Genomic DNA, 23,380 nt, shown 5'->3' on the forward strand with positions numbered 1-23,380 from the left:
CAATTTTCATGTTGTATGCAGGACAAGTGGATGAAGGACAGCCGCCTGAAACTGAACTCAGACAAGACGGAAGTCCTCATCCTGGGATCTTCGCCCTCCGCCTGGGACGACTCCTGGTGGCCCCCAGCCCTGGGCACCGCACCCAAGCCAACCGACCACGCACGCAACCTGGGCTTCATCCTGGACCCCTCCCTCTCGATGACCAGACAAGTCAACGCCGTCTCCTCATCGTGCTTCAACACCCTGCGTATGCTTCGCAAGATCTTCCGCTGGATCCTGACCGAGACCAGGAAGACTGTCACCCAGGCACTCGTCACCAGCCGACTGGACTACGGAAACACCCTCTACGCCGGAACCACAGCCAAGCTACAGAAAAGACTCCAGAGCATCCAGAACGCCTCCGCCCGACTCATCCTGGATGTCCCCCGACGCAGCCACATCTCCAGCCACCTGAGGAACCTGCACTGGCTCCCCGTCGACAAGAGGATCACGTTCCGGCTCCTCACCCACGCACACAAGTCTCTCCACGACCTGGGCCCCAAGTACCTCAACGACCGCCTGACCTTCTACACGCCCACCCGCCAGCTACGGTCCACCAGCCTCGCCCTCGCAGCCGTACCACGCATCCGAAGAGCCACCGCCGGAGGAAGATCCTTCTCTTACCTGGCTGCCAAGACTTGGAACTCCCTCCCCATCCACCTTCGGCTGACCCAGGACCATCTCGCCTTCAGGAAACAACTCAAGACCTGGCTGTTCGAGCAGTAGCATACCCCTCCCCCCAAGCGCCTTGACACCCTCCCGGGTGAGTAGTGCGCTATACAAATGGCATGATTGATTGATTATGCATCTTCATCCTTTATAGCACATAGATTTTGATGGATGCGCTTGTGTACCTGTAAGATAGTGCTCCTTATGTACCATTTCGGGCATGCACAGGACAATGCATATTCCTCTTAGTCAGTTTTACATGTTAGACTCTATCTCACTCTTATTTTCTTGTGGAAAGGTGTGTCATATTCTGTCATGTTTTTACCATTTGCACAGGCTTTGCACTTAGAGCATTTCTCAAATCCCAGGCTGGGTTTCAGGCAGGTTCCTTTGGTTGTGGATACTTTACTTTCTACCTGGTGGTCGGTCCCACTTGATCCTCTAATTTTCTTAAAGGCTAGGAGGCTAATATTATTCATCATCTCTTTTATTTCCTCATACAGCAGCAAGAAGAACATACAATTAGAATAAAAACAACAGTCTAGAACCCTTAGAACATGCATATATTCACTTAACGAGCAGCCATTTTCCATCTATTCTTGCTGCAAATAAACCAAAAGTTCCTCTTCCTATTAAACTGTAGATTCACCAGAAGCAAAATTGTTTATACCATTGAGATTCCTGGTAGAAAATAACCATCCGTTTAACTTACACCTGAATCACAGATCAAACACATCAGACGGGCAGTGCACAATCAAGAGAGCGATAATATTAGCATACTTGCCTTTAATAAAATCATCATTTTCTTCCATTAAAACTGTGGAAAATCTTCATTTCATGGCAAGGACTGGAGGCCAATATTATTCATGTTCAAAGCTCACCCAATACTCGGTGTACAGCATATTCCACAGGTTTAAAGTAAAATCTTTTTAACGTTGAATCACTAAACCAATCTGCAGCCTTCATGATACTACTTAGACTGCAACCTGTCAAAGAAATCTTACTAGCCACCGCCCCTCTAGCTGAATGCGCCCCTAATACACTCAGATCAATACCTGCCATTTTCATCATCACCTTAACCTACCTTGCCAGAGTAGGTGTCGACACACCCGTAAAAGGTTGTCTAAAAGAAACCAATACTGTGAACATCCTTGCTTTGTCAACCACTCAGTTCTTTTCTCAAGCTCTTTCAAACAAGTACCACACACACATGGTCATGTCCCTCCCTCTTAGGATAAAAAATGGTCCTAGACATACGCTTAGTCCTCTTCCGTAACTCAAAACACACACATTCAGATTGAAAACTCCTAGAGGTTACCCCCTGTGCCCTAATATCAGAAACTCTCCTAAAGGAAACTAAACAAAGCAAAATCGTCATTCTACAAGATAACAACATTAAAGTCAAACAGTAATTTCCTCCCCAACTCCCAACTTCCCTCAACACCTGAGAGACATCCCATAGAGAAGCATACTTCGCCTTGGTAAGAAACTCCATATGGACACTTTTAATTATTCTCTTCACCAACGAATGCTGACCACCGGTATTCCATCTACCAACTCATGTCCTGCTGAAATTGTAGACCTACTTAAATTCACTGAATTGTATGTGAGACTCTTCCTGAACAATTCTGTCAAATGATTTACTACTTCCACTACAGGACCTGATACGGAATCCAAAGCCCTTGCAGCACACCAACTACACCATCTTCTCCAGACTGACCTATACGCCTAAGTTGTCCCTGGTGCCAAGGACTCCTTAATAAGCTCCATAGCCTCTTTCAATAGTCATCCAATAGTACTTGAGGGAAGCATGGTAACAAAACTGGATCGTCCAACAAGTTCATCACATCCTGAAACCAGACCTGAGATTACCAGAACGGAGTGATCAGAACCAAATCCGTTTTCTCTCTCCTTACTTTTTTATTAGCACCCTCTGTATTTTTTGAGAAAGGAGGAAAAGCATACATTCTACCTTTCCCCCAATCTTTAAGAAAAGCATCTACACCTATTGCTTCTGGATCCGGTCTCCAACTGTAAATCCTCAGCAACTCTGCATTCAGCCTGTCCACAAATAAATCCACTTCCAATGGTCCCCATTTTATCTCCAAACTCATGAACACTTCCCTGTACAACCTCCAAGTGCTCGCATCTGTTACAAATCTCGAGTTCCAGTCTGCCTCTAAATTGCTCTTCCCTGGAATATGTTGAGCCTGCACCAATATCTCTCTGTCCTAACAAAATCTCCAAACCTCTTTTGCCATCTCTGACAATCCTCTCGAACGAGGACCCCCCAACTTGTTGACATAATGGACTGTTGACACATCGTCCATCTTCACCAGCACACAACATTTCGCTTGTTCCTTCACAAAACTCCTTACTATGAAGGATCCTAGTAAGAGCTCAAAAAAATTGATATGCATCTCCTTCTGTATCTTTGACCACTACTCCTATTGTCACTGAGCCACCTCTTACTCCCCAACCATACAGACTTGCATCTGATTTGAATACCACTTCTGGAACCTCCCTGAAAATTGCCCTTCCATTCCATATGTCCATATTTATCAACCACCATTACAGCTCCTCGATCGTGTCTTGGTTCATTCTAACCTTATGGGAATACTTTGCCTCTAACTGTAAATGATAACCCTTCAAACTTTGAAGATCCCTGAAATACAGGGTAGCTGGGAAGATTGCCCGAATCGAAGCCGACAGCAGGCCTAATAATTTTGCTAACTGACGCAACATGAACAAATCGGAATCCCTTACTCTCTTCAACTCCTTGCAAATTCTCCTCACTTTCTCCATTGGTAACCGCAACTCACCATCCAAGGTCTGTATCTGGAAACCTAAAAACTTAATTTCATGTGCTGGTATTAAACAATGTTTGTCCCTGTTCACCATAAATTCTTAATCCCTTAGAATCTTCACAGCCAATTCTTTGTGTTCCAAAGCCACTGTTTTCTCCTCTGCCATTATCAATACATCGTCCAGATACACAATCAGATGGACACCCCTTGATTGTAACCACACCCTTATCGGCCTCATCACCTTTGTAAAACACCATGGAGCTGAAGTCAGTTTGAATGGTAGACTCCTGAATCTCCATTGTTTCCCATTGCACCTGAACTGAAGGTAATCTCTGTGTTTCACACACATTGGAATCACCAAATAAGCGTCATTCAAGTCCAACCTTGTCAACCAGTCTTCTTTCCTCAACAAGTCTTTTAACATGCGTATTCCTTCCATCTTGAAATGGTTGTAACACACCCAATCGTAGAATTCCCTCAGATTTATAACCAATCTTATCTCTTTGTCCTTCTTTTCAACTAAGAAATTGAGAACTTCAACTATCTTGGGCACTCCTCCTGAAGCAGAACCCCTCCAAAGTCTATATAATAACGTGTACTATCCTCAATATCTATGGGTCTTGAGTAATTTCACTCCATCTTGTAACAGACCGAGCTAGTCTGCCGCCCACCTTTACATGGATACATAAAGGGTCTTTGCTTAAACTCACCTGATGTTCCTCTTCCTCTTCTCTCACTCTGTGCTCCACATGACCTCGTCCTTTGCGTCAGTGGATAAAATCATTGCTCCAATCTAAATCCATAACCACAGCCATAGGGTCTGATTCCCCTTGAGAAGGACCCATGAGTAATCCCTTGACTTCGGTCTGGATATGAACCCCGCATTCTCCCGGCCCCACCGAAAACCTTCCGCATATCCTTCTGAACCTTTTGCAAGGAATTAAATGTGTCTCTTGACATTACCCTTACAAATTCCTCGCCAAACAACATCCTATTGGTTTTTATCCCAAACTCCTTGCCTGCTAGCTACGCTAACTTAGAGTCAAATTTCATCAAAATACTCTTATGCCTCTCCATGCACAATGCAGAATGTGTATTCCCCTGAAGGCAGATTGCCCTCTGGACCCATTGGCGTAACTCTGTTACATCCACCCAGTGTTATTCGCATGTGCCTCCTCGCACAAATCAAACACATTAGTATCCAGTAGCCTATCCTGACACCCTTTCAAACCTTTGTCCAACCGTTTCCGGGGACCTCATCCAGACTTATTGAGAAAACTCAACATCTTGGAGTCTAACTCTGGGATATAAGCCACTATAGACTCTGTCTTGCACACTCTGAAAGCAGACAAAGTACTCACTTCTTTAGGTATCTCTCTACGTATCCAGAGTGAATGAATGAAAGATTTATAGAGCGTCTGGTTACTCCATAGAAGTGTCTCAGCGCTAAATAGTAGCACCAATCGCAGTCAGAAAAATCATATTGCAGCAGGCCTGCTAGATCTACTGACTCTGTTTAAAGAGCCAGGTCTTAAGATCTTTCCGGAACTTTGCCTCTGAGAGTTCGAGTCTCAGGTGGAGTGGCATTGAATTCCCCAATTTAGCAACCCGTAGTCTAAAGGAACTACCCCCAGACACAGTCTGTGCACTCTAGGAATCACTGCCAAGGCTGCTTCACTAGATCTAAGAAATCTGGCGGGAATATAGGATTGAATCAAAGGAAAAAGGTAACTCAGACCCTTCCGGTTCAATATCCTATGCGTGAGACAGAGGGTTTTAAAGGAGACTCTGTGCTTAATAGGGAGCCACTGTAGTTCCACAAGACATGGGCTGATCGAATGCCATTTCAGAATTCGGTATAACATCTGAGCTGCTGCATTCTTTACTCTCTGAAGCATTCCCAGTCTGCCATTGGAGACCCTCAGGTAGAGCTCATTGCATTAATCAAGCCTGGACATTTGGAGAGCCTGTATTCACGTTTATTTTGCTGGGTCTGGTATGAGTGCTACAACCTTCTGCAGTAGCCTCAACAACCCTAAAGCACGTGCCACCGTAGCCGTAGTGATTTGGCTATCAAAGGATAGCTTTCATCAAACAGGATGCCAAGGTTTTTTAATTTGGGTTTTCAGATCGGCATAAGGCCCAGAGGATAAGGCCACCATGCGGAGGATCAAATTAAGGGTTGCCTCACCACCACCATGAATTTGGTCTTGGCTGCGTTTAAATTCAGACAATTCACGTGCATCCAGGTCATCAGATCAGCCAAACAGAATTTAAAGTTGGCTGCTGCACTGCCATCATCTTGCGCCAGTGTGATGATTAGCTAAGTGTCGTCAGCATACAAAACCATGCTCACGCCATTTCATTCATTTAAATCCGCCAGTGGACAAAGATACAAATTGAAGAGCGTGGGACTCAGTGCCGAGCCCTGCGGCACTCTCTGCCGGAGGAGCATAATCTCAGAGGTATGGGGCTTCTGAAACACCTGGAAAGAGCGTTTTTAAAGGAAGTCCGTAAACCACTCAAGAGCTATTCACCTATGCCCTTTTCCCACAGCTGTTCCAACAGTACAGCTTGTGAGACAGTGTCAAATGCTGCACTTTAGTCTAGCATTAAAAGGGCAGCTATTCTCCCTTCATCTGCCACTCTTAGCAGTGTCTCCGAGGCTAGAGGCAATGTGGATTTCGTACTATATTGTGGCCTGAAACCTGATTGAGTCTCCTGCAAGAGACTACGCTCCCCAATGAAATCCATAAGCTGCGCATTCACATGCTTTTCAGCCAATTTCGCCATAAACTGGAGCAAAGAGATTGGGCGGAAACTCTGGTTTAAAGGGCTCTAGAGTTGGGTTCTTCAGTAGGGGAATCACCATTGCGAGCTTCCACTCCACTGGAAGTCGCCCAGCTTCAAAAGATAAGTTAAGCAAGGCGCATAAAGTGAGAGCAAGCACGCTAAGACCATGTAACACAATACCCGGGGGCGCTGGGTCCAACGGAGAGCCGGATTTTGTTTTAGCAGCCAGGGAGCATAAGTTTTCTCCAGTTATGCACTTAATCACAAAGGACTTTTCTGGGGGAGGGTCCTTGGTCCTTGCTGGCAGAAAGAATCCATAATGTTTAGCAGAATCACGAAAGGTGGCATAGAGAGATAAAACGTTATCTTCAATATAGTGGGCAATCTCATTGCAATTACTAGGTACTCTGATAGCCGATACTGCGTCCAGAGATGTTAAGAGATTTCACCATTCTAATAATCTCACAATGAACATTCTTTGCCTCGTTTATCTTTTGTGTGAAAAAAGGGTCCCAGACAGTCTAATTTGCTAATGATATTCCTTTAGCGCCAATTGGTAAATCTCTTAATCGTGTATGCAGTAACTCTTACGCTACTTGCGTTCCAAATGCTTGTATAACTTTTTGTTCTGCCTAAGATCCTCCATGAAGCACTCTGCGGAGGGTCTAGAGCGAGCAATAATCTGCTTTTTCCAGGGAAAATCTAGAGCTGAGACCTACCGATTGGCAGCCAAGGGGCACTGTTCTAGACATGGAGATGCTCTCTTCAAGTCCAATGAGAAAGCCTCTTGGCTTACCCTAGTCCAATTTCGAGTGAGATGACGATTTCATCCGGGGCAGGCTATCCTGAATCTGAAACTGAATAAGACAAGGGTCGGACAAGGCAACAGGGACCTGAGGGGGCTACTTTCACAGCAGCCGATTAGCAAAAATGGGTCCAAAATATGTCCCAGTATGTATGTAGGTTTCTGAACTGTTGGAGGTGAAACAACTTTAGGCCCTCCACTAGGCCTGTACTAGTGTGTGCTAGAGGATCATCAAAATGTGTATTCAGATCCCCTAAGATTAGGAAGTTAGAATGTTACACGACAAATGCAGGAGTGATATCCAATAGAGCCAAAAGGAATGAGGTGGATGGCCAGGGGGTCGATAGATTAGGAAACCATTTAAAGAGCTCCGGCCCTATAGAGATAATGAGAAAAAAGCCGCTTCGGAGCTGCTGATCTGTGAAGTACAGCTGAAATCAGCTGTTGATTGTAGATCCCCGCCAGCCACCTCCCCTCCCATTAGACCTGTGTAGTCAAGTGATTGCGTAGCCCACTGAATTGCGTCTAAAATATCAGGAGAAGACTGAGCGTGTTACTAGGTTTGCACCAAAGCACAGTTGGGATTAGCTGATTTGAGAAAGGTTGCAGATTCAAATTCAACTCATAAAAACATTAAATATCATCTATGCTTAAAAACACACTTCACAACCCTTCCAATCGGAAATTCTTAACTGCTGCGAGGTTGTGCTAGACTCCTTCTTTTATACACTATGTGACTAGAATGAAAGATCCCAAGATGGCCGGCCCGCTCTAATAGTGGGATCCGTCAGGAATCTGAAGAGGGCAGTGCAACCCGATGGAAGGCAAGGAGCGGGCACAGGTGAGTGAAAGATTAACGTCCACCAAGCGCTGTGATTTGTAGTCAGTCAACAGCTTCCAAAGGTGTTAATTCCTGTATCTGTTCAAAGTAGCGAGGGGGGCGGTAATATCATACTCAAGCTTTCCAGTAGATGGCCTATAGAAGTAACCCAGGGGTAAGGCATGAATTCTATTTCCTGCTTATAACGTCCCAGTAACCTTTGGTTTTAATATATAGCCTCGAAAATAGAACTGTTTAAGGAGCAACACTGAATGTGAATTGGAACTTGTCCTTGATACAGCAACAGTCTTTGACACAACCGACTGGAGGTTCATTATTATGACCAATCACAAACCACGAGTCCCAGAATGCAACAACAATACACCCATCTGGGTGTCCACCAGGGGGCTAAAATTTCATAAAAAGCAATCGTTTCTCTATGGTCAGTGATTGGTTCCTGTTGTCATGGCTTACCTTTGAAAAAGTTCATGTCTCAACGAAACGCGTCAGGACTGCCTTGTTGCTGTTCTTCATTAAAAATCAAATTGCCAGTGTTGCGAGTGCGACTTCGTCTGTTCGAATGGGGAGAAGTTTTGATACCAGAAATATATATATATATATGGTATCCCGTGTTTCCTCGTCTTCCCTCGTGACCCCTGACCCTGCTTGCAGGCCAGGTCGCACCCCCTACTGCCGAACAGCACCACCTGTGTGTGCTCGCCCCACTGCTGCCGTTCTCTGCGTGTTCAAGTCTTCAGTGCCCCAGGACCTTTGTGCCGCTTTGGTTTGCCTTCAGTTTTGTTTTTTGTTTCTCCAATCTTGTGCATTGTTATTTCTGTCTCCATTGCTTGTATTTGTATTTTCTGCCACTGTAGCCCAGTATTGTTCCCCCCATCCTCCTTCTTTGCTTCTGTGCCCGCTCTCTTCCCGCCGCAGATCCCGCGGCCACGCCCCGTCACCATCCCGCCTCCCAGCTGCTCCTCCCTCCCTTCCCGCCTTATATGCCGGCCACTGCCAGGATGCGCAGCGGAGGCGCACAGCCGACGCGCTGATTGCGCGCCAAAGGCAAGCCCGTCTGCGCCCGTCCGCACCTGGACCGCGCCCATCACCAGAACCCCTGGTCCCCGAACACGTCATAACACCAGAATCCGATACGACGCCAACACTCTCCACGCTCTCAACATCGGCCAAGACCACCACTGCTTCCAGGCCGCCCCGAAACGCACCTACGGACCCTTCTTCTGCCTCATCTGCAACTTCACATGCAACAGAACCACCAAACCCCCAAGGAATGGACCCAACCACCTTCGCTGCATACTCCTCAACACTCGCTCCGCACGTAAACACGCCACCGAGCTCTGGGACCTGCTCGACACCACCAAACCAGACGTTGCCTTCCTGATCGAGACCTGGTGGAACGACTCATCGGCACCTGACATCGCCATAGCCATCCCGGACGGCTACAAGATCTTCCGCAGAGACCGGACAAACGGGATAGGAGGAGGAATAGCTATCGTCCACAAGTCCACCCTCCAGGTCCACTCCCTCGCAGACGACTCCCACAACTCCGCTGAACACCTTCACTTTCGGATCCACACCGATCCCAACACCACCCTCAGAGGAACACTCATCTACAGACCCCTGGACCCCGGGCCCTCTTCAGCGACTCCGTCGCCGACCTCGCCAGCACCCACGCACTCGCCTCCATGGATTACAACTCCTCGGGGACCTAAACTTGCACCTCGAGAACAACAACAATGCCAACTCCACCGCCCTGATCAACCACCTCGCCAACCTCGGCCTCCGACAACTCGTCTCCGAATCCACCCACGCCGCCGGCCACACGCTCGACTCCGTCTTCTCCACCAGCCCCTACGTCGCCTTCAACCACACCACCGAACTCCACTGGACTGACAACCGATGCATCCACTTCACCTACAAGAACCAACCACGCACCACCGCACCCAACAGCTGCCCCGCCGCTGCTGGAGCAAAATCACCGAAGAACAGCTGACCTCCACCCTCACCTAGAACCCACCCTCCAACCCCACCGACACGGAGCCGCCGCCCGAAACTTCAGACAGTGGATCGATGACTGCGCCAACACCCTCACCCCGATCAAGAAACCCTCCACCAACCACCCCAGCAAGAAAGTTTCACCGAAGAACTCCAGATCTGAAGCTGGAGAAGAAATGGCTACACGACCGTGCACCAGACAGCGACGCAGCCCACAAGGACGCCATCCGCAGACATCACCACCTCATCAGAACAGCCACGAGATCGTCCTTCAAAGCCCGACTGGATAACAACGCACACAACAGCAAAGAACTGTTCAACATAGTGAAGGAACTCTCCAACCCCAGCGCCAACACCGACATCCCGCGCTTGCAAGATCTGTGCAATTCACTGGCCACCTTCCTCCATCGCAAGATCGCCCACATCCACGACAGCTTCAACTCCTCATCCTCCCTGACCGCATCAGACCACACCTCGAACGCCTCCGGCACCAACCAGCTGACCTCCTGGTGCCACGTCAATGACGAAGAGACACGCAAGGTCATGATCTCCATCCACTCTGGTTCCCCGTCAGACCCCTGCCAACACGACGTTTTCAACAAAGCTGACGCAACCATCGCACCCCAACTGCGGAAGATCATCAACATCTCCTTCGACACAGCGACATTCCAGGAATGTTGGAAGCACGCCGAAATCAACGCCCTCCTCAAGAAGCCCAAGGCGGACCCCAAAGACCTCAAGAATTCCCGGCCCATCTCCCTGCTCCCCTTCCTGGCGAAGGTCATCGAGAAAATCGCCAACTCGCAGCTGACCCGCCACCTCGAGGACAACAACATCCTGGACCTATCCCAGTCCGTATTCAGATGCAACCACAGCACCGACACTGACTGCCCTCATCGCCACCACAGACGACATCAGGCACCAGCAAAGACAACGGCGAAACTTCAGCCCTCATCCTCCTGGACCTGTCAGCCGCCTTCGACACGGTGTGCCACCGCACACTAAGAGCACGCCTCCAAGAAGCCGGAATCCAGAAGAAGGCCTTGGACTGGACCACGTCCTTACTATCCGGCAGAACCCAGAGAGTCCGCCTCCCGCCCTACCTATCCAAAGCCACCGACATCATCTGCGGCGTACCCCAGGGCTCATCCCTCAGCCCGACCCTGTTCAATGTCTACATGGCCCCCCTCGCACAAGTGGCCCGCCAGCACGACCTGAACATCATCTCCTACGCCGACGACATCCAGATCATCCTCTCCCTCACCAAGGACCCGGACACCGCCAAAACCAGCCTCCATGAGGGAATGAAGGCCGTCGCCGAGTGGATGAGGAACAGCCGTCGGAAACTGAACTCGGACAAGACGGAGGTCCTCATCCTATTTGATGTGATTTGATTAGTGGATTTATAGAGCGCACGAATGCCCAAGGGCGTCTTGGCGCTGATGAACTGTGCTGCAGAAGTGGGAGAGCCTAGCGGCCCCCTTAACTGGACTAAGCTGAGAAAAGCCCAGTTTTCAGGTTCTTACAAAAAGACAACAGTGAGGGGCTGTTTTTTAATTCAACAGGTAACTTGTTCCATCCTAGGTCCCACCCCCTCTGTGTGGGACGACTCCTGGTGGCCGACCACACTGGGAGCAGCGCCAACACCCACGGACCACGCACGCAACCTAGGATTCATCCTCGACTCCTCCTTATCCATGTCACAGCAGGTCAGCGCCATCTCCTCCTCCTGCTACAACACCCTCCGCATGCTACGCAGGATCTACAAGTGGATCCCGATAGAAACAAGAAAAACAGTGACCCAAGCCCTCGTCAACAGCAGGCTGGACTACGCAATGCACTCTACGCAGGCATCCCGGCCAAACACCTGCGACGACTACAACGCATTCAGAACGCCTCAGCCAGACTGATCCTCAACGTCCCCCGCCGCAGCCACATCACCTCCCACCTAAGAGACCGGTACTGGCTCCCTGTCAACAAGAAGATCACCTTCAAACTCCTCACCCACGCACACAAGGCACTCCACAACACCGGACCAGCCTACCTGAACAACAGACTCAACTTCTACACCCCCGCCCGGCAACTCCGCTCCGCCAGCCTCGCCCTTGCCGCCGTCCCGCGCATCCAATGAGCGACCTCCGGCAGCAGATTCTTCTTCTTCCTCGCCGCCAAGACCTGGAACACCCTCCCCACCCACCTGCGGCAGACCCAAGACCTGCTCACCTTCAGAAGGCTCCTCAAGGCCTGGCTCTTCGAGCGGTAGCAGTACCCTCACGGGCAAATAGCGCGCTTTACAAGTTCATTGATTGATTGATTCACTCCACCATTTGGCCAAGGGACACAGAAAGGCAGCAGTCCACAAAGTAAGACCACGCCAGGTTGTAGCTCCTTGGACATTTTTATTTACTTGTTTTGTATTATTTTCTCTAGTATAAAGTACAATCAGTGCATCAGAAAAAAATATATATTCTTTCACTAAAAAATTAAAGGTCAAAGTGACATTATAGTTAAGTGTTGTAATGAGATAAGAACTAATGTTTTATAGTTTAGTGAACTAACTTATCACCTCACATATATTACATCACCCATGACTTGTTAAATCACATAATTGATGACAAAACTGATGACATCTCAAATGACATCATGGATGACATCTCAAATTACTTCATCCATGATACTGTTATTCGCATTATTTCATGAGCCCTTACATCATTTTCAAAAATAAAGTTGTTGGGCCTATAGTTGTATAAGCATAGAGTTATTGTGTGTACACTTGAGAGTGCAAGGAAAGGAAATAGTGCTAGCCTTGGAGGGAAATGTGGTTGTGCATGCACTATATATAGATAGATATAGTACTATAGTTGATATATGTTGGTATCACAGTAGAGCATGACATGACTTGAAAAAATGCAGATCAGTGTCTCACAGATTCTATTTTATAATCACTCTACAGAAGAAAACTGTGTGATGTTTTTTACCCATACATTGAGGTGAGAGGCTGCTCATTCCCGATTTTGGATCTGAGGCTAATCGTTTTATTGTCCATACCTGCAGGGCCATGCACCAAACCGTGCTGTGCATGGCAGAATACCATAAGCAGCTGGGGTTTGAATGCTCAAGGAGGGTTGTACACAGGGCCTGGCTGTTTGCCCAATCCTCACTGTACACGACTAAATGCTGTGCGCAGTGGAGGATGAGCGTCCATGACCAGTTGGGCAAACTGCGTAAATATCATCAGTGATGTCTTCAATGATGTCATACAACATATCATGAGTGATGTAATGTATGAGGTCATAAGCAGTGCAAGGTGGGGCGAAAGGTATAGTTAGCTCAGTAAAGTATAACTGGTAAACTCTCAGTTTTTTTAAACATTATTTTTTTTACCTCATTTCAACACCTAACTCTAACATCACTTTGACCTTTGTTTTTTTCAGTGGGTGGATGGATGGATGGATGGAGGCCAGAGGTCAATATATTTTCTACATGTTTTATATATTATACAGTATATTATATATTATAAAAACTATAATATATAGGATAAATTACCGTCTACCATAGGTTATGAGGATATTGCAACTCACAGAGGAGGTCCATGTCCTTGTATAAGGTCACAGAACTCTTTAGTGATTGGAACATCCTTGGAACATAGGATAGGAAGTATTTATTTTCTTCTAATAGATGGTCACACCATTATTTTTCTCCTAAGGTTCTTAAATCACTGGTTGTTTGCTCCTTAATGTGAAACAAATCGTGTAGTTTTAGATATGTAGACTACATTTGGATAAAGATAAACACACATAAATTAAGCTAGTAATCTGTGACATATCATAAGAAGTTTAATAGAAGTCTTTTTCAAACAAGGCTCTTAGAATGAGTGGTAAAATGCAGAAAGACTCCTGCTTTCTTGTAATGAACTATGGTCATGAAATAATCAGCATACTACCATGAATATAGCCAGCTTCCAAGTAATATATCACATTATTGTTAAAACCTAAACTAAAAATACCATATGTGACATCTGACTCTACAGCAAAATCTTCCTTAAACTGTATTTCCCTTCCTCAAAGACAGAAGTGCCTTGCACTAAAACTTACTAACACCTTATTTTTGTATCTGGGTTCAGGATGATTTTACACACCAGCGCCTGGTAAAGAGGTACAATTTCCCCATTAATTTCATGAGATTACATCCAATAAGACATTTCCATGTGAAATTAAGGATGAAACGAAGGGATGTGTCAAGAAACATGCGGTTTTTAATAGATTATATTTTTTTCCTTTAGAAGTGACTTCTGGCAAGACTGAACCTACAACATTTGACACCAACTCCACCCCCGCAGGAGAGAAAGGTAAAAAGAATAGGATAAACAATGAACTTGCATTCCATACTGGAGTCGAAAGGGTGGGGAGACAAGAGTGTCAAAGATTGGAAAAAACGCAGAGATTACATAACACGTTGAGCAAATAGAAGAACTGGACGAAGGGGAGTGAGAAATGAGCAATGTACAAGGCAAGACTGAAGTTTGGGAAAGATAGTTTAAGGAATCTGATGGGTAACAAGTTTTGAACCTGAGGGTTCGAGTGAGGTAGGGCAAAATAGAGGATTGGTAGAAGACCAATGATTGGGGAAGAGGGAGGGTTTGGCAGAGGAGGAAACCCTGAGAAAGATGAATGGTTTGAATGAAAAATTGGACATTATGGAGTGAGAGGGTTGGTGTATTAGGAAGAAGTGGAGTTGTGAAAGCACAAAAGTTGTGGGTATATGAAATAATAAAGGATTTTGGATGTGGGCAATCATTGAATTCGTTTTTGTGTGAAATGAAATTGGGAGGGTAGGCAGATGAGAGTAGTTGTGATACAATACAGGGGAGATTGAAGGGAGAGACTATAGAGAGATTGGGATAAAAGAAAGGTGGGAGATAGAGGATGTGGAATGAATAGGAGAAGCTGGTAGAATAGGTAATTAAGAAGAAATAGTTTCTTACCTGTAACTCCTGTTCTCGCGTAGGGAAATTTCCATGATAGTCATAATCACTGAATAGTCCCGCCCATGTGTGGGGACTCCGGAGCACTTCTTCAATATATATCTTCTTAAGTGTAGAGTTTCCCCTTTCTTCAGGAAGGCCTTCAAAGACACTTACGAAAGAGTCAGATTAAGCATACTATATACATATGCTACAATGTCTGAATTCTTCATCATAAAGTTAAAAAAACGCCAGCCCAAAGTATTTGAATATAATTTCAAGATGTTTTTGCAAACCTTTTAAATCTCCCTCACAAGCCCTTGTTTATGATAGAGATGAAGGAGAAGGAGGGCAGAGTAGCCTTATAGGCTGTCATTATATGGCTAACGAGCAGCCCGGCCCAGCGTTGCCTGGGGCAGAAAGGGGCTGGGGGCAGCATTTGAGGCTTTTTGTGCACTAAGGGCTCCCGCCCGTCCCTCTATGCACACCCGCTCCCACACCCCTCCCGCCCCGACTCCCTCCCACCCCGACTCCTCCCACCCGTCCCTCTGTGCACACCCGCTCCCGCCCCGACTCCCTCCCGCCCGACTCCAATGTGCCTTTACCTTACCTGAGCCACCGCTCCTTCCCGCACTCCTCACTTCACCGCCGCTCCTCTTCGTCATGACGCACCTGAGCCGCCGCTTCTCCCCGCGCTCCTCACTTCACCGCCGCTCCTCCTCGTCATCACGCATGTCGCGGCCAGCGCAGCGTCCGGCGCTACTTTCAGGGCACTACTTTTTTTTTAAAGTTATATTTTTTAATTTACGTTTTTTTTTTTTTATAGCCTATGTCCATCTGCACACCCTGACAATTTCTACAATGTATCGGGTGTATGGATTGGCGCTGTGGTTCCCAGGTGCCAGTTGCTTCAGTTCTTTTTGACTGTGATGTGTGATGTAGATTGTATGGATACCTCTGTCCATTCTACTGGAGAGGAGGGAGGGCTGCTGATGACTATCATGGAAATTCTCCTACGAGAGAATAGGAGTTACAGGTAAGAAACTACTCCTTCTCTTGTAGGGTATTTCCATGTATAGTCTTAATCACTGAATAGAGTAGGAAGCCCATCCCCGCTTATGGAAGGAGACAGAGGATCAATAAGAAAGTTTAAGCAAATATATTTCTGAGGGAAGCCTGCCCTACTTGAGCATCTGCTCTAGCATCAGACAAGGCAGTAGTGATTGGTGAATGTATGTACTGATTTCCAGGTAGCTGCTTTGTAAATTGCTGGAATAGGGATATGTTGCAGTAATGCAGCCATAGCCGCTTTTCCCCTGGTAGATTGTGCTTTAGGTTTAGTTAGGAGTGTTTTGTTAGCCTTTTGATAGCACAACAAAATACATGAAACTATCCATCGTGAAATGGATTGCTTGGAGGTGGTTAAGCCTGTACGGACCATAGTTGATAAATAATTGATACGATTTGCGGATGTCTTATGTCTTGTCTAGATAGAATTTCACATCCAGGGAATGCAGAGTTCTTTCTGCTGGAGTAGAGGGATTCTGAAAGAATGTTGTTTTTCAGATTGTCTTGTTGACATGGACAGCCAAAACAACCTTAGGGAGGAGCGTTGGGTGTGTTCTCAGGACCATATTGCTAAAATGAAATACAGTGTATGGTTCATGAGAGCAGAGTGCTTGGATCTTGCTAACTCTGCGGGCAGATGTTATCACCACAAGGAAAGCGGTTATCAAGTGTTGGAGAGACGCCTTGTGTATGGGCTCAAAGGGATCTCGCTAACTCTGTGGGCAGATGTTATCACCACAAGGAAAGCGGTTATCAAGTGTTGGAGAGACGCCTTGTGTATGGGCTCAAAGGTGTCCTGTATAAGGCATGACAGGACTACATTAAGCTTCCTTGAAGGGGAAAGGCACCTGATTGGATCAGACCCCATTCTTCAAACCCTCTAGGAAATCCTGGAGACTTGGATTCTGAAAAAAGAGGTTTGTGAAGGATATTTTCTATTGGCAGTTAGGTCTGCCAGGTGAACTTTTAGAGAATAGAATTGCAACACAGATTTAGCCAAATGGAGTAAGTATGAAAGAATGACATCTTCCTGGCAAATGGTAGGGAGATGGATACCATATGCAAAATCTCTTCCATTTGAAAGCATATGCAGAACATGTGAAGGCTGCTTAGCTTCTTTGAGGATCTCCATGCAGTCTTGCAGCATATTCAAATGTCCGTACTGCACTAGCTCAGGAACTATGATGCCAAATTCTAAGAGGAGAGATTGAGGTGTACCATCTGGCCTCCAAATTTCACAGTAGGTATGGTCTGCATGGCAGCTTGAGCTGTGGACAGCCAGGCTGGTGAAGGAGGTCTGTGAACTTCCATTGATGTGACCACTTTGGAGCTATGAGGGTTATCTTGGTTGTGGATTACGACAACTTGTTGAGGACTGTTGAGATCAGGGAAATCAGCGGAAACGTGTAGAGAAATTTTCCAACACAGTTGATCCATAGGGCATTCCCCAGAGTCCCTGGCTGGAAGAACCTCGATGCGGAGCTCAGGCATTTGTTGTCTTATGCGGTGGCGAACAAGTATATGGCCCGAGTTCCGCATCGTTGGAAGATATTTTGGACATGGTTGTCGTGTAAGACCCTCTCGTGGTTTTCTTGCAGCAGTCTGCTGAGAGAATCTGTTGTAGCATTTTGCACACCTGGAAAGTGAGTTGCCGTGATTATGAGGTCTCTGGCCAGAAGCCATTTCCTGAATGTCTGGGCTTCGTGTGGCAAGGGCCTGCACCTCATCCCTCTTTGCTTCCTGATGTAGTACATGGTTGTTGTATTTTCCATCTGAACAAGTAGGGAATGGGATCTGAATGATGGATGAAACACATTCAGCGTCAGGTGGACTGCGCTTAGCTCTAGGAGATTGATATTGTATGTTTTCTCTGCAAACATTTGCCCTGAATTTGAAGGTGGTCCATGTGGGCTCCCCATCCCAGTAGTGAGGCATCTGTGACTATGGTCTGTGGAGGGTTGTTTTGATGAGATGCGTACCTCAGAATAGATTGTTTGGAGAACACCACCATTTCAGGGACAGCTTCCATTGAAGGGTTAGGTGTTACTGTTGTTCCACTGGTACTCGAGGCATTACTACAGAGGTCTCATGTGGAGACCGACATGTGCTAGGAAGATGCAGAAGACCATTGAGCCTAGGAGAGAGAATACTGTTGTGACCATCGGATGAGAGGCTTTCAAGAGAGCCTGAGACTTCAGAACCATCGCTAAACATATCTCCTCCAAAGGACACACTCCTGCCTGTAGTGTGTTGATTGAGGCCCCCACATAGTGTAAGGTTTGGACCAGGACAGATGTTGTTTGTTGTTTGATAGGAATGCCTTGCCTTTGTAGGAGGTTGAAAGTCCCATTGTAATGAAGGTGAGCTTCCTGAAACGTGGACACCTTGATTAGCCAATCGTCTGGAATATGGGTAGCCAGATATTTTGTATTTCCTGAGATGGACCATGCAGTTGGAGAATGTCCTGAATGCTGGCTTCAGGACTAATGGAAGCTCTTGGAACTTATAATGGTCCGGCCCCACTACATACCTCTAGAACTTTCAATGCTTTCTTGCGATTGGTGTATAAAAATATGCATTTTGAAAGTCAATGGAACGGAATCAATCCCCCTGGTGTAATTGGGAATACATTTGGTGTAAAGCCAGCATCCGTAATTTCTCTGGACGAATCCATTTATTGGCTGTTTTGTAGTCGAGAATGAGCCTGAATTAGTTCTTGTCTTTCTACTTGATGAGAAAGTACCTGGAATATATGCCTGTACCTCGTTGTTGATGAAGAACAGGCTCGACCGCTTGCTTTTGTATGAAGATGTTGAACTCCGATATTAATAGAGGGAGCTGGAAACTGGATGGTTTCAGAGGTATGTACCGTTAAACCTGAGACGATATCCATTGTGAACAATATTTAGAACCCAGGCGTCCATTGTGATGTTTTGCCACTCTGCCAGATAATGTTGGATGCTTCCCCCTGCCAGAGTGGGTAATAGAAGAGGGGGAAATAATGATTCAGGGTTTTGGCCCGGATAGTTGCTTGCCTCTGTGAGGCAGCAGCTGGGTTGATCTTCCTCTAGCTTGCTTTCTCTGGTAAGGCTGATAGGGGCGTTGGTGCTGTTGTTGTGCACCGCTTTACTGGTTTCCCTGATACCAGTGAGGGTTTAAACCCTCTGAGAATAAAAACAGTGTTGGTATGGCTCGAAAGATTTCCATGGTTCTTTAGGCTTTTCTAAGCTGACTTCCTTCAAAGTCTCTATTTCTGCCTTCATTGTCACCATCTTGTCATTGGTATAACTGCCAAAGAGGGTAGTACTGGAGAATAGAAGATTTAGGGCCAGATGTAGGTCGGTCGGTAACGGCCGAAAATCGGTATTTTCGGCCGTTACCGACCGGAAAATCAGATTTGGTATGTAGGGCCCAGAATTTTACAGATTCGGTAAATTTACCGATCGGTAAATTTACCGAATCTGTAAAATACCGAATCGGTATTTATACCTATTCGGTATTTTTGATATGTAGGTGGGACTCTTCTGAGTCCCACAACCCTTACCGATTCTGTATTTTACCATCAAATATATTTGATGGTAAAATACCGATTCAGGTGTGCATGCACATGTGTGCATGCACACCTGTGCCATATGACAGGCAGACCTGCCCTTAGGGCAGGTATGCCTGCCACATGGCCCCCGAATCTTTTTTGGGGGTGCTAGAGGGTGTCAAAGTGACACCCCCTGCACCCTTGTCAAAATCTGTATTTACCGATTCGGTAAATACCGACCGGTAATGCCCCATTCATTCATATGGGCTTTAAAGCCCATAGGAATGAATGGGCCATTACCGGTCGGTATTTACCGAATCGGTAAATACAGATTTTTACCGATTCGGTAGCAGGAACATCTGGATGTTCCTACATCTCAACCCCTTAGATTTACCGATTTTTAATTACCGAATCGGTATGATCCGGTAATTAAAAATCGGTAAATCTATTTTACCTACATCGGGCCCCTAGTGTTTGTGATTCTGGCTTGAGGGAGGAAAGGCGAAGCCAAGAATGCCTGCTGAGAGAGGGTCGTGGCAGTACTCATGTGTAGTGAAGAATCTATTGCAACACTAATGATCTCGTTAGAGACCATTAGCCATTCATTGAGGATTTCCTCAAAGTCCTGATGTTTGTCTCTTGGGAGATGTTCAACAAACTGTTGCAGGGATTATCACAGAGCTCTGTCATACCTGCTTAACCGGTTCCGTGCTGATGACGGAACCGCTCCGTCATCAGCCGCGGTGGCGCTGTGCTGATGATGGAGCGGTTCCGTCATGGCCTGCCCGACGCGCCTGTGCGGCGCTGATTTCGCGCCTGCGCGGCGTGTTCTATTGAGCGGGCGGGGCCATGACGGAACCGCTCCGTCATGAGCACAGCTCAACCGCGGCTGGTGACGGAGCGGTTCCGTCACCAGCATGCGCCCGCCCCGCGGCCCCCCCACCCCCTTAGCGCTGCGGCGGAATAGCCGCCGCAGCGATGTGGTTAAGAGGGTGGTGGTGCTTAAATGTATTTACTGCTGTACTGCAGGCCTTTCGACCCTCAAAGTCCAACGTCCGACTTTCTTTATCAGGAGGGACATTTGAAGTGAGAGTAGTGGAGTGATGTTTCTTTGCAGCCACTACAATGACAGAGTCTGTTGTTGGTTCTGTACAAAGAAATGCAGGATGCTGCCCTGGAGGGCGGTATTTTTCTGAAGACTTGATGGAACTAGCTTGACAGATGCTGGTGTCAAGAAGAGGTCCATAGCAGATTCTAATAGTTCTGGGACTAGTGGCAGCAAAGGTCTTGATGTTGACTTACGTTGAAGGGTTTAGAAGATTATGGATGTCGTTATTGGAATATTCAGTTTAGCAGCTCACCTCACCAAGACTGAGTGAGATGAGTGCCTTGAGCTTTGATGGCAACACAAAGAACATGGCGCAATCTAGTACAAGATCTGGGCCTCAGCGAAGAAGTGACTGGCAATGGTGGTGGTGGTGGTGTAGGAGGCGGAGATGGTGGTGGTGGTGGAGGAGGGGCTGGTGTTTGAGGAGGCAGAAATACCGCTTGAGGAGGAGAACCCGGTGCATCCCGTGAAGGAGAGTATGTTCTAGAATACTATAAGTCTTGCGAGGATGAGATACATTTTATTTTCTTTCTTGCCTCCTGTAGCCTAGACAATGCCGAAAGAGTCCTCGACATCGACCATCCTCGATGTCTCGACATCAATCTATTTGTCGAGGGTGAAAGACAGTGGTGTCTCGCCGTCAGAGTGTACCTTGACATCGACCGACGACGTTGACTCGACAGCGATCTTGAGCTCAGCGGCAAGAAACGAGGTGGCCTCGTAGTTGAGCGAGGTCTGCGAATCGACGATGTAGTTCTCGACTTCAATACCCCTTGCCTTGACTTTGTTCAGCAGTGCTTTCTTGACATCAAACTATGGGTAGACTGCAAACAGGTTGTCGCCGTACCTCCTCTCGACATCGACCGGGACAAATGGCATTTTTCTGCCGCTTTCTTTCTGGTTCCCCCTCCAGAGCCAGATGACAGAGCCCTGGTAGAGGACTGACCCTCTCCTCACACTGTGGTCCTATCAGCAGATTGTGTCAGTTGTTTTCATCACTCCTCTGCTCGCTGATGGCAAATCCTCTCCCAGTCTCGTAAGGTGCTTCAGGAAAAAGTCCTGCAGTGATGGCAAGGCTCAGGAACATGATCATTTGTAAGACAGAGTATAAACACACACTGAGGGGGTCTGTCCTGGCCTTTTTACTCCCACAGTCAGGGCAATTTTCAAAAAGAGATGGCATCTTTTCAGTCAAAATCCCACTAATTGCTGTCAGAAAATACAGAAAAAGCCAGGGAGAGGCCAAAGATGTCGAATGAAAAGGTTGTCACCAAAACTCAGATGTGAATTTTGAGGAAATAAGCCAAAATTTGTCAGAGCTCAAAGCTCCAGGGTCCTGTCAGCAGGAGCCGGAAAAAAAGAAGAACTGAAGCAACTGCCACCTGCTGAGCTTGATGGGATACTGGTGGTGTCTGGTTTCTTAAAGCCACAGTCTCTTTTTTTAGCCATACAATGACAGCCTATGAGGCCACTCTAGCTTCCTTCTCCTTCATCTCTGTCATAAAAAAGGGTTTGTGAGGGAGATTTATGCTTTTGCAAAAGCATCTTGAAATTATACACAAATACTTTGTGCTGGCCCTTATTTGACTTCATGATGAAGAGTTTGGTCATTGTAGCCACTGTATATAGGCTGCATAAACTCTCTCTACCATGTTGTTGCAGGCCTCCCTTAACAAAAGTGAAAATCTAAACTTAAGAAGATATATATTGAAGCAATGCTTTGGCATCCCTCACAAGGGCAGAACTATTCAGTGATTATGACTATACATGGAAATCCCCTACAAGAGAAGTGAGAGATAAAGATTGACATTAGGTGGAGGATGCAGAAATAGAGGAGAAGGATGGTAAGGTGATGTGAACTTTAAACAAATTGATATCAATATTGAGGAGATAGAGCATGAGGTGTTCGTGAATAAGAAATCTTTTTGAGCAACATAGGATGGACGGGATGGAGGATGGGTGAAATTGGGGTCAGCAAAGATATTGTAGAGAAGCTGGAAGATTAGGTGAAGAGATAGAGATGGCGATGGCTTATAGGAAAATAAAATGGAAATGGTGGATGAAGGTAAGGAATGATGCAGAAGTTGATGGGTAGAGAACAATAGGGATTGTGAAGATGTAATGGAGGATCAGATGGTGAAGGATGGAAAAGTTTACAGATGTTAGGAATACTGGTTAGGGAAAATGGCGGAGATGGAATGGGCAGCTAATGATTTGAAGGGGAGTTACAAGACCTGGTAATAAAGTAGATGGTGATGGGTAATGGAGAATAGGGAAATGGGGATAATGGTGGAAGATGAGGAGTTCTGACGATCAGGGACAGGGAAATTAAGAAGTGGAGAATAGGGGTCATGGAGGAAGGAGGAGTCAAAGATTGAGGAGATGTAGAATTCTTGAAATGGTAGAGAATGGCTAGGGGAGATGATGGATGAGTCTGTCGGTTGTAGAGGTGGAGTATGAAGGATCAGATGGAGGATGGATGGGGAGGAGTAAGGGATACATACTTGTGTGGCCCCTTCTTCACTCCCTGCATACCTCTTCCTTGTTCATGCGATTGCATTTACTTCTTTATGGGTCTAGAGGCCCAAATAACACTATGAAAGTCAGTGAGAAAAATTAGATAAATGGTATCTCATGACAAGTTCAAACTCTGGACATACGTTTCGAATACCACTGCACACGTAGTTCAAAAACACTATGGGCCTGATTTGCAAAGGGCCTCTGCACTCATGATGGAGGGCCTGTAGTCATGGGGGACTC

At 46.6% G+C, this 23,380-nt stretch overlaps 1 protein-coding gene across 1 annotated transcript in view; it reads left to right on the plus strand.

The window, feature by feature from the left end:
* LOC144770670 (uncharacterized) overlaps window positions 1-23,380 on the plus strand; it is a 275,828-nt gene that overhangs the window by 131,523 nt on the left and 120,925 nt on the right. The window contains exon 4 of the mRNA XM_078655384.1: window positions 14,232-14,297. Coding sequence (XP_078511510.1) covers window positions 14,232-14,297 — 66 coding nt within the window. The remainder of the gene's footprint in view (window positions 1-14,231; window positions 14,298-23,380) is intronic.

The sequence above is a fragment of the Lissotriton helveticus genome, chromosome 7 (genome assembly GCF_964261635.1).
Source record: "Lissotriton helveticus chromosome 7, aLisHel1.1, whole genome shotgun sequence".
Lineage (NCBI taxonomy): Eukaryota > Metazoa > Chordata > Amphibia > Caudata > Salamandridae > Lissotriton > Lissotriton helveticus.